The 11,812-nt window shown below is 40.3% G+C and overlaps 1 protein-coding gene across 1 annotated transcript; it reads right to left on the reverse strand.

Annotated features, from left to right (window-relative positions):
- Positions 1-3,380: 3,380 nt before the first annotated feature.
- Positions 3,381-6,074, reverse strand: nkx2.1 (NK2 homeobox 1). Its single transcript, XM_041847047.2, has 2 exons — positions 5,413-6,074; positions 3,381-4,692 (listed from the first exon to the last, which is right to left on the reverse strand). The coding sequence occupies exons 1-2, from the start codon at positions 5,777-5,779 to the stop codon at positions 4,016-4,018; spliced, it is 1,044 nt and encodes a 347-aa protein (XP_041702981.1). The 5' UTR covers positions 5,780-6,074; the 3' UTR covers positions 3,381-4,015.
- Between the last annotated feature and the right edge of the window lie 5,738 nt (positions 6,075-11,812).

Genomic DNA, 11,812 nt, shown 5'->3' on the forward strand with positions numbered 1-11,812 from the left:
TCAATTAAAACCTATAAAGTATTGATACAATTTTAATTTGCCTATATCATACTGGTGGTAGATGGGTCGATTAAACAAGCAAACTACATCAGTTTGCAGACAACGAAGTTCTCAATTTACGCCTTTTACGCATCTCACTATAGAACGAATATAGGACAGATGTTGGGTTGAAAATACGTCTTATACGGTTGACATTTTCATGGCAGGCAGCTATAGGCTGCCACAAAGACGAGATCTGATGCTTACAGGCAAGTAGGCAAAGGGGAAGAACAATGCTAAGGGTTAGAGGTTGCCGTATATAATATCAAACATCAAATTGGGATACCACAGAGCAAATAGGCCCTATACCCAGAATGCTAGAGGCTTGTACAATATCGTTTATATAGAAAATAATCGACGAAAAGCTCTATTGGTTGAATTATCCACTTTCAGTGAAAAGTAGAGCGCCATTACAATCAGTGCCTCATTAAAATCCTTGCACTGCTGCGCTGTTAATTCCGTTGCCTATTCCTGACATTCGATTAGTAGCCTATATTTCAATCAAATGTTAGTCTATTCGTGAAGTCCTAAAATCTCTATAACAATGCTTATTCAAAACAATATTTAACGAGATAAAGTGAACGGTGTAATGCCACTGGGCACACACTGGTTGAATCAACGTTGTTTCCACGTAATTCAATTAAATTACGTTGAACCAACGTGGAATAGACGTTGAATTGACGTCAGTGCCCAGTGGGATGGGACGTCTAACTGAGGCAATAGATGTACCAGCGACTAGGTTACAGACAGGGCAACCTCACTGCACCTGTGCCATAATGGTGCAGCGGACGTAATGGAAAGCTGGCTACACTAGGCTATTCACCTTCCCTCGAAGAAAGCTCTCGCTCAAAAACCCCATGGCGACCAAAGGCGTGCTTCCAACAATGGCTTTCCATAGCCCAAAGCTGCAATGTAGCCAGGATGGGGCAAGTGCATGCACAACCACCTGTGTGTCATTAGTCTTATCAAAATCAATAAGCTATATTGAAACTCTGTTAATATTCCCTTTAGGTCAAATGCACGGTATTGAAAATAGCGTTGCACTAAATTTGAAGTGTTTAGCATTGGTTGACATGAGTCTGAAATGCTGATGATGTAGGATGTTTACTTGTTTGAAGTGTAACTCTTGTAAGAGCTCATTAAAACATAATAAACGCGTTTACAACTATACTTCTCTCCACTTGACAGAAGTGTTTGAGGAGAGTTTTATATTGCTCTTCATATGTTTGCACAATCTGCTGCTTGAGTCAGCCTTTTGATAATTGGTAAAAGACGATCTCATGATTTCTGTCAAGTTTCTCAAGTTTACGTATAAATATTCTAAAGATCATAAAGTAAATATCATGTCATAAGTAACGCATGAAATAAAGAGAATATAGTGTAACCGTGGGCGTCATATATCATACTGACATATTTATTGTGCGGTTAAGACTAAAGTATTTTGAAAGAGCCCTTTGGGTCGTTGTTCCATCGCTTAGCATTTGCAGGAGGGAGCACGTATAGGCTATTTTGACATAGCCTTATCAAACAAGTAATTATATAATAATAATAATAGCCTAATCATAAAGACTGCAAAATACTTGCAATTCCCATAATATCACAGTAATAAATCATATTAATATTAATAATGTTAATAATCCATACCAATATAATATCATACTATTAGTTGCAGGAAGTATGTTACATCAATGTTATTAACAGCTAAATTACAAGACAACACACAGCTAGTCCTTCCACACTATGGACCTATGGGTCCGTCTCACACAATTCATTTGAAATGTACCATTTATATACTGGAGTATGTTTAAACCTTTTCGAATCAATTAAGAACCGCAAAATCTCTGGCCCACGGCATGCAAATTATATGACACGCTAGAGCCAAATGCATGAACGTACTCAGTTAAAATAATATCCTATTTGATAGGTCTAGATTTAAGTCTCCATCCCTCAAATTACATTACACTCCAAAGTGCAAGGCTGGCCAATTCATATAATTTATTCAACATGTTTACATTAAAGTTTGCAAAAAATATATTTGGTCATAAAGAGGCTATAAGAGAACCGACTGGGCACAGACATCAGTTCAACATCTAGTTTTGATTTACATTTGGTTGAGTTGTCAACAAACGTGAATTCAACGTGAAATCAACAAAAAATGTTCTATGTCATTGGATTTAGGTTAAAAGTTGGATGCAAAAATACGAAATTCCCTTAAATTGATGACTTTTTGCAAATCCAGGTTTTCCACGTTGATGTATGTCATCACATTTAATTTTTTGGTTGAAATGATGTGGAAACAACGTTGATTCAACCAGTTTTTGCACAGTGGGAAACAGTGATCAAGACCTATGTGCTATGGATTTAGAACAATTAAGTAAAATTTGTAGGCTATCCAAAGTTTTTGGTACAAAGCCTATAGGTTCAAAGCGACTTATCAATAGGCCTACTACGTAAAGATTATGGGCACGCTATTTTCCTTTCAATCCCAATTGACTGATTGATTATTGATAAATTTAGGCCTACCTCTGATAAGAAGCGAAGAGATTTGTCTTGCGAAGTTATTTGAGAAGAATACATTTATTTGGGCAGGGATTTGAATGATAAGACTTCCTTTCAGTCAGCGCGTGTTTGATCTCCACTGTTAAAAAGAACGCCTCGAGGCCTCACCTAACTGACTCACCCAAACCAGAAACAGAAACACACAGGCGCGCAGCGGAGAATACAAGAAAGCTAGAACCAAAGGGCCGCGGACGGCACACAATGGCCTGGCCTGGGTTTACTCAGCGTTATCCAAGTGAGATAGTGTGTACACAATTATCCATTAGCTTAAAATACGATTTGTGAAGAGCCGCGTTGTGTAGGGACGGCCACAGAGATCCATGGACCATATTACTCACAGTCGTTGATTGTAGCTATAATAAACGTGACCAAAAAGCCTGGAATTGGGGTCGAGCTCTTACATGCTAAAGTTAGCATTAGGCTAGCAATGTAGGGTAGCCCACCAAGCAAGCATATTGTAACAGCGATTTTGATCACACCTGGTCAAGGAAAAGGTTTTCATTAGTCATGCATTGCTTAATGTGTGCAGTTAACGTTGGTTAGCAAGATAGCAAAATAATGTCGGTATAAATTGAGGCCTACTGAATTGACAAGCTAAAGTGTGCTATAGACACTATCACATAATCATGATAATAATAATAATAATAATAATAATAATAATAATATGATGATGTTGTTAATAGGCCTATATAATTTGTCAATAATTTGTCAAGGTTTCTCGTAGGCCTATGTATTCTTCTCTGAAACAGTATACACAACAATTTCAATAAATGGATCTGAATTATTTTATTTCCATAATTTATTAATAGGATTGTTTGGCTGTATTTAAGTAAAATATCTATATAAGTTACAAGTAAATAAAAAGTACAAATACCGATAGAACACAAAGAACCAACAACAACCCATCAAAAGCATAAAAACTTTGTACAACAGATTGCTAAAAACTAGGCTATATATTCAATTCAAACCTTATACAGTAATATACAAGCTACGCTTTACATTAAATCTATTATAAACCAGAGCCTTCTGTGATAAAAGTTGAAAAGCACCCACAGAGTTTTTCTATTGAGATCTTTAGCCCAATGACCTACACACAGGAGAAGGCCTACCTCGATGTAAGCCTTGTATACCTTCTCAGTATAATTTACATAAATAACTCCACCTTCAAAGCGAGGGTTGAACTCGCATGTACTCAAAACTTCGTCTTTCAAGTTTCTTTCTTCTCCTCCTGCTGTCCGCATCTAACATGTCTTTCCAAAAGAGTAAATTACATTTTAGAAGAGCGTGAACCAAATGCACCAAATGGTGTTGTTCAAAATGTATACAAAGTAACCGAGTTTGTTTGTCTGTTGAGGGACTTTGCTGCAAAAGCTTTGACAACAGTGTTGTTTGTTTGTGATCATAGTTTGTCTTGCTGTCACCATGTCCTGCCGTATAAGAGAGCAGAACACTGCAGGGCTGTCCCGTACTCGGCGCTGGATGAGTTCAGGTGAGAGAGACTAGCTACCTGGGTCTGGAGAGACGGCGGGCTGGCCGAATGATGTGCTAGGTCTGGAGAGTGACCTGCACTAACCACCTGCTGGCCCTGGTGCTGGCCTAGGCCTGAACCATTACTGGACATGATCATAACATTGGCCCCTTGCTGGTGGTGGGTCTGGACAGTAGTGGTTGGAGTGTGGGCACTGCCTTGGCATGGCTTGCCGTCTTTCACCAACACCGGCACGGCCACCCGCCGAGGGGACTGCTGCTGACAGGTACTACTCTCCTGTTGCATCTGCTGCTGCGACACTTTGTCCTTAGCTTGCCTCTTCATTTTATACCGGTGGTTCTGGAACCAGATTTTGACCTGGGTCGGGGTGAGGTGGATCATGCTCGCCAGGTGCTCTCTCTCGGGCGCCGAGAGATACTTCTGTTGTTTGAATCGCCGCTCGAGCTCGTAGACCTGAGCCTGAGAGAACAGCACGCGCCTCTTCCTTCTTGGGGTGCTAGAGAGCGGGCCCATGCCTTTGCCCACATCCGCGAGGGAGCCGAGGCTGCCCATACTGCCCATACTGCCCATGTTCATGCCCGAGGAAGAGCCCATGAAGCGGGAGACTGAAAGCAGAAATAGGCCAGTGAGATAATTATGATCATGATAACAATAATAATAATGCTATTATTATAACGCTTCAATACTTATAACCATAAAATAATAATACACAATGTGAATTAATTTATTTTAAAACGTGTAGGAATATGACCCAATTAGTAGCCTATTTGAACTGAATTATATAGTTTATATATTTAGTATAAATATAGTTTAAATATTTTAAATTATATGATTGATTGCCATTAATTTACCTTGCAATCTGATGAATAATAGGTTAATAACTCATTCGATACACCCCCCATGACAGCTGCATAAAACCTCTGTAGGCTACTCACAATAGAGTAGAAACCAGCAACAGGTGTCTGTGTTATATCTTTACAGACCTGAGGGACAATAATCTTAAATCAATTAGATTAGTAGAAGCATCAATCTTGGCCGCGGGAGCCTAAATTTATCATAAACGAAAAAGTTAAGGACATTTTCAAGGTAATGTCAGCTTTCTTTGAAACATGTTCCTAACCATTGGTAAACATGATATTGGTAGACTGGCAAAAAGGCACAGAATGGGTCACTAAATTGGGTGATCAACAATTAATATACCTAACACTCCCTCTTAGTGAAACAATAGCCTATCAGTATTCATGCAAAAACTCGAAACAACACCAAAGAATTTGACTAATTTCTATGACTAATTTCGGCTTCATGCAGACTAAAGGTATACTTACTCGTGGAGAATCGCGGGTCTGTGTTGGCTCCGTACCAGCCGGTGGCCGTGGAGCTGCCTCTCATACCGTCCTGGTAGGGCGGCAGGTCGCTCATGTTCCCCAGGTTGCCGTTACAGTAGCCCCCCATCGCGGTGTGTGACAGCTGGGACACCCCTGCCGCCGTCATGTGGTAGGCGGCGGACACCGTCCCGTTATGGCCCATGTGGTGCTGCTGCATCGCCGCCTGAGACACCTGCGGCTGCCGGTAAGACGCGAGAGGTGCCCCTAAGTTGTTATTCTCCATACTTACTTTCTTGTAGCTCTCCTCAAGAGGACTCAAGATATCGGAAACAGAAAAAGGAGTCGTATGCTTAGGGCTCATCGACATTGTTCTGGGGCTGGTGGAGAGGGGAGAAATTAGAAGGCTAGGCAATCTCTCCTTCTGTTTTTTGGGGGACCAAAGCCCCTCTCTCTCTCTCTCTCTCTCTCTCTCTCTTTGGTTCCTGTTGACTCAACGTCGATCCTTGCTAGATGAACACGTAGGTAGGAGAGTCGACTGAAGTCCGCCTTAATTGCATTGAGTGGGAGCTGAGCTGAGCTGGGCTGAGCTTGGTGCTGCTGGCTTTCGTTTGTTTTAGCAGGGTGCCAGGTTTAAGCCTAGCATCAGAGGCGGGGCATCACCAACCAGGGCAACAATACAAAGCAGCTCTATCCTCGTCTCCTTTCAACCTCGTTGCACCCAAAGGCATAATTTGACTTACATGTTGGCCAAGCTACAGCATGCGCTCTGCAGCTCCCCTCCCACAAATCCATAAACCAAAGTGCATGCATATAGTCTACATGTGTATTATAGGCTATTGATAGTAGGTAGGCTACTGTAGTAGCAGTAGGTAGGTGGGTTTGTTGTGTTGTGGTTGACAAACATGCAGCAGTATAATGACAGCAGTGGGCACAAGCACCACAATGCACTTTATTAACTGTAGTGATGTTTACGAGGACCTCTTGATGAAAAGGGGCCTAGACGGACTTGAGAGTCTCAGAGCTGGGGAACCCACCCTGACTACTTCCCAAATGGCACCCTATTCCCTATTTAGTGCACTTATTTTGACCATGATTCACTGCTGCCGTTTAGAACACAGGCTCTGTTCTCTGAGAAAAGCTTGAGTTGAGCTAGTTACTTTTAATGGGCGTAAGAGGCTTCTGGTTGATTGCAGACGTGTTTGCATTATGTTCGCATCTTACTCAACCATGCAAAAGTGCACTTTCTCTCTGCGACAAGGGAGGAAAATTGACGGATAAGTAAATAAATACACATCCGCGTGTTAAGTGGCAGCGCGTGAATGATTAACCCCTTTTCTATTTGTTATCATTGGTTGGGCGCGAGGAGAGAGCAGCGTGTCGCCCCAAAACCAAATTCGGATGCTCCACTCGTCTCGTCATCTCAGATCAGATAGCCATGCAGCCGGTCAAAAGAAAATGCGTTTCAGGAGAGGCTCTCAGGTAAAGTTAACGGCGCTCAAGTACCTGTACTCTCCTTCTGCAGCAGTAGGAAGGCAGGGAGAACCACACCACACCACGCCAGATAGCACTCCTCAGTGAGCCGCCTCTCGCCCTGATGCTGAAGGAGCCATAATGGTCTAACTCAATCAGGTTTCACTGCTCATGGATGCGTAAAAGTCAAATGTGCTTAGTTTCCCCCTTCACCTTTCCAATGAAAATTGAGACTACAGGGCAAGGCCGCAGTCCTGGCATGACCATAGTCTCGCGCGAATTCTATTTTGCTGTAGTTGGAGTTACATGCGCTATGATCAAAGGCCAGTGTTTTGCTCACTTTATTAAAGGAGCATGACAAAAATATTATATCAAAATAAATTGAAGGAAGTAGGCTAATTGTAGCCTATAACTTTCCATTATTGAGGACATTGTACATTGAGGTGGGTGGAATACAATAACAATAATAATAATAATAATAATAATAATAATAATAATAATAACATGGTTAATCAATCTGTTTGTTTGAATTGGCTGTTTGTTATTGTTTTGTTATTGTTTTAAACATTTGTAAACTATTTTTGTTGTTACTGTAAGTAGCCTAACGTCTCTCTGATTTTGGTTGCTGTTATATTATGTTATTAAGTTACCTTTTTAATTTGGCTACAAAGACCAAATTATGCCCCTTGCATGAATTTCTTATCTCTCATTTGCGTTTTCATAAACATTGTCTTTATACATGCTTTGTTTCATATTTAATATTTATGTAAGGAACAAATAAAATAAAATAAAAACCTAAAGAGAGTAGATACACTTTTATACCTTGACACTCCACAACATACAAAACTCACCTAACTAACCCAATATTAATGATATTTAATCATAACTATTATAATTGTTAGAACTATTATAATGATTATGAAATTAAACTATATCAACAACAATAGTCCTGTTAATAGAAACAGCAATAATAAAACGAATACTACACATACGGTTATCACTATTACTAATTTCTTACTATTACTACTAGGCTACTAATAATAACGTCATTATTACTGTAACGGTGTTATCGTTGTTGTCATCATCTCCAATAGGCTTTTCAAAATACATTGGTATGACAGTCAGAGGGCATGGCCTAGTGTATGCGGTTGTGGAAATTAATTGGTTAGGATATAGTATGATGGCCTAAGATATGTTGGATGGATTTATACATTTCGGAGTGCAAAGCAAGACATCTGATATTGATATTTACCTGATAAATACCTGATCAAAAATGTAATTTCCAAGATATTTAGGAAATTACAGATGGAAATAGTTTGGTAATGTGCAGTCCTACTTTCAATGTTTTGTCCTTACTGCAGTGCATGCTGGAGATAAATATATATCTTTACAAACGACAAGAAAACATCCCTTGATGTGATGTTGAACAGAACACATCGATGAATGCAGGAAAGCAGAACAAACAGTCCCCGTGTTGATAAACCTATATCGTTTGGATATCGTGGTCCTGGACATACATTGGATTGAAGAAAGACAGCAAGACAGCGTCTTCTGGTGGCTATTATGAGAAATACGTATTGAATAGATGTATAGTATCGGTGGTTTTCATTTAGACAGTTTAGTCTCGTTTTATCACAAGTTTGACAAAACTGCCGTGGTCACATCTATTTCAAACAAACCAGAGTGATAAGACGCATGGTGTCACTTCTGGTTGCATTAAACCATTACGCAAGGTGTAAAATGGCAATAATATTTCATCACAATAACACTTGTGCCCGATAGAGGAAACAAGTAGGAATCTTTTGATTATCCCTCTTTGTTTGCTGACTCCAAGCTCTGAGCATAATCGTGCGTAATATCACTTTTACGCGCAAATCTCTCATTGCTATTTATGCGTTAAAAATGAATTACGCCTCATCTTAGCTCATTGGTCACCATAGCAACACCCACCCGTAGTATGCGCTCCAGCAGGTATATCTCACTGGTCATCCCCAAAGCCAACACCTCCTTTGGCCGCCATTCCTTCCAGTTCTCTGCTGCCAATGACTGGAACGAACTGCAAAAATCTCTGAAGCTGGAGACTCTTATCTCCCTCACTAACTTTAAGCATCAGTTGTCAGAGCACCTTACCGATCACTGCACCTATACACAGCCCATCTAAAATTAGCCCACCCAACTACCTCATCCCCATATTTTTATTTATTTTGCTAATTTGCACCCCAGTATCTCTATTTGCACATCATCTCTTGCACATCTATCATTCCAGTGTTAATACTAAATTGTAATTATTTTGCACTATGGCCTATTTATTGCCTTACCTCCATAACTTGCTACATTTGCACACACTGTATATATATTTTCTGTTGTATTTTTGACTTTATGTTTTGTTTACCTCATATGTAACTCTGTTGTTGTTTTTTATCGCACTGCTTTGCTTTATCTTGGCCAGGTCGCAGTTGTAAATGAGAACTTGTTCTCAACTGGCTTACCTGGTTAAATAAAGGTGAAATAAAATAAATAAAAATCAGGATTCTACCCAAAGTGAACCACAGCAACACAAAACAGTTTCCACGACAATTGGTTCCATAACTAATCTACATGATTATTCAACAAATTCATCCCAATATCAACATCTTCTCAATGACACTATAAATCACAACATGCAAACATTTGCATACATTGCCATAGCTCACTTCTTCACCATTATTATTTAATTGAGGTCAAGGAGAAGTGCATTTTACAAGAAACAATATAATCTCATATCCCTAGATGCTCTCAATAAATAATTTCTCTACGACAGGTGAGCGCACCTTACAGTGATAATTCAGCTGTTCCACATGCAATTACGGGCAATTAGCATCATAACACGTTTCCTCTGGCATATATGCCTTCCTTAATTGCTGAATTTCAAAAGGATTTCTCAATTATCTAAATCAGGACCTCTTTTCTGTTCTAGAACACGGCTATTATGGTCAATTAACATTCATTAGTCAACATGTTCGCACTAATTTCTCTGGAATAATGAGGAGACTTTGAAGTGGCGCGTGGAGGGGGCACCGAACCTTTGTTCCTGGTTCACATTGTTTGGGCACTGATCGTTCATGAGGCGTCATGCTTCCACTGAAAACGAATATCAAGAAAGGACCTTTTCTCATTTGGGCAAAATTTCGTCCTCCACCCTCTCTCCTCCGTGACCCTGAAACCGATAAGTGGTCGAGGAGATGTCAATTCCTTAGTAGGCGAATGGAATAGAGAGAACATTGCCTTTTATCAATTTCATTTGCTCACATCCTGCGTCCTCTCTCCTACGTCCTCTCTCACCTCCTTTTGAAAAAAGTCCAAGTTAATAGAGGAGAGTTGGCGAAAAGAGTGAACATGGATGGAAATGCGCTTGCTTGAAATGAGATAGAGCATCATTAGGCAAATGACGTTTAAAGGGGTGGTTCCCAAAATAAATGTGTAAAGTGCAACAAAAATGGACATGGGTGGTACATGACCCCCCCACATACTAAAATTGCATTTTTGTCCCCCCCCCCACACACATTTTTATCATTGCACTGTAATACAAAAGGGCCGTCACCGTGCTTTAAGACCATGCTGAAGTCTCAGAGCGGTAGGGTAGGCTGTTTGGCGGATTCAGCCAGCTGGATGTAGGACCAAAAGGACACCACAGAGCGTGTGGACAGGCTGTGTGAAGGCAAAGCTTCTGACCAGCATGGTGCTGCTGTCTCTGTGTGTTGGGTTTTTTCTCAGAGTTGTAAAAGCAAGCAGAGTATAAACGGGCTACTCTTCATTTGACTGATGTAGACGACAAGGTTACTGCTGTTTGACTTAACAGGGGGAAAAGTATTTATTCCCAGTGCTGAGCTAGTGTAACTGAGATGTAATTATAGCTAATGTTTCATCCCCTCTCGACTGAAGTGCTGTCTGAATTAACTAGCTAGCTAGCTAGTAGCTACCACAGCCAGTTAATCTCTAGCCTCTAGCTATCTGTCAGGTAGCAGTAACTAACAGCTGTTGTGTGTATGGAAATGTTTTGTAGCCTTTTTGTCCTGTTTCAACAGAAGTACATTAACTTGGCTAGTTTTCGTCTGTTGATGTACCATTAGAGCTAACCAAAAGTTGGCTAACGTTAGCTAGCTAACTCACTTTAGGAAATATTTTAGCCTCAAATCTAGACCTGAATCAAATGATGAAACCAGCAGCCAAACAATTGAAGACTGACATTGACTTTTTTTTTTACAGTGCAATGTGAGTTTTTATTAGAGTCAGCATAGCAATGTAACGTTATTGATCTGTCAGTTTCCCTAGCTAATTCCCTATTTTTCACACTGACACGGTATAAACAGCTCTACAGGCTACACTGTCATGGTGCACAGTCAGTACACAACACTATGCTCATCATGTCTTAGCAGCATCAGATGGTCACAGGTTTCCCAGCAGAGTCAGATAGCCAGGGAAGACCAGTCTACGGAGCTCAGGTGAATTTTGCAGTATATTATAACAATCAGTGAATGGATACAAAGTTCCATCTTGAGTTGATGGGTAGGCTACAGTCTGGGATCTGGAAATAATGGGCATTTCAATTATTGAACAATTTATTATATTCTTGGATAATATAATGTATAAATGTACACCAAGGTAATTATTTGTCATGCCTCATCTGAGCAGGATCAGATAGTGACAGGGGTCTCAGCAGGGTCAGGCAACCAGGGAAGACCAGTCTGTGACACCGCTGTGGTGAACTTTTACAGATACAACACTTTATTCTCTCTGTGCAGCAAACATTGAACAGGCCAGAAGCTTCAAAGATTGAAACTATTTTAAGGTAGTCTGACAAACCTCCTAAATTAATTTCCAAACTGTATCAAGGGATGACAGAGGCTTTTCTAGATGACACAAAACATGTCAAACAAAAATGTGAGGAAGA

Source organism: Coregonus clupeaformis, chromosome 25 (assembly GCF_020615455.1).
Source record: "Coregonus clupeaformis isolate EN_2021a chromosome 25, ASM2061545v1, whole genome shotgun sequence".
Classification (NCBI taxonomy): domain Eukaryota; kingdom Metazoa; phylum Chordata; class Actinopteri; order Salmoniformes; family Salmonidae; genus Coregonus; species Coregonus clupeaformis.

Coding starts and splice junctions, on each gene's coding strand:
- nkx2.1 (XM_041847047.2), bottom strand. CDS start 5,779: ATGTCGATGAGCCCTAAGCATACGACTCCTTTTTCTGTTTCCGATATC. Junction 4,693..5,412: donor AGACCCGCGATTCTCCACGA/GTAAGTATACCT, acceptor TTCTGCTTTCAG/TCTCCCGCTTCATGGGCTCT.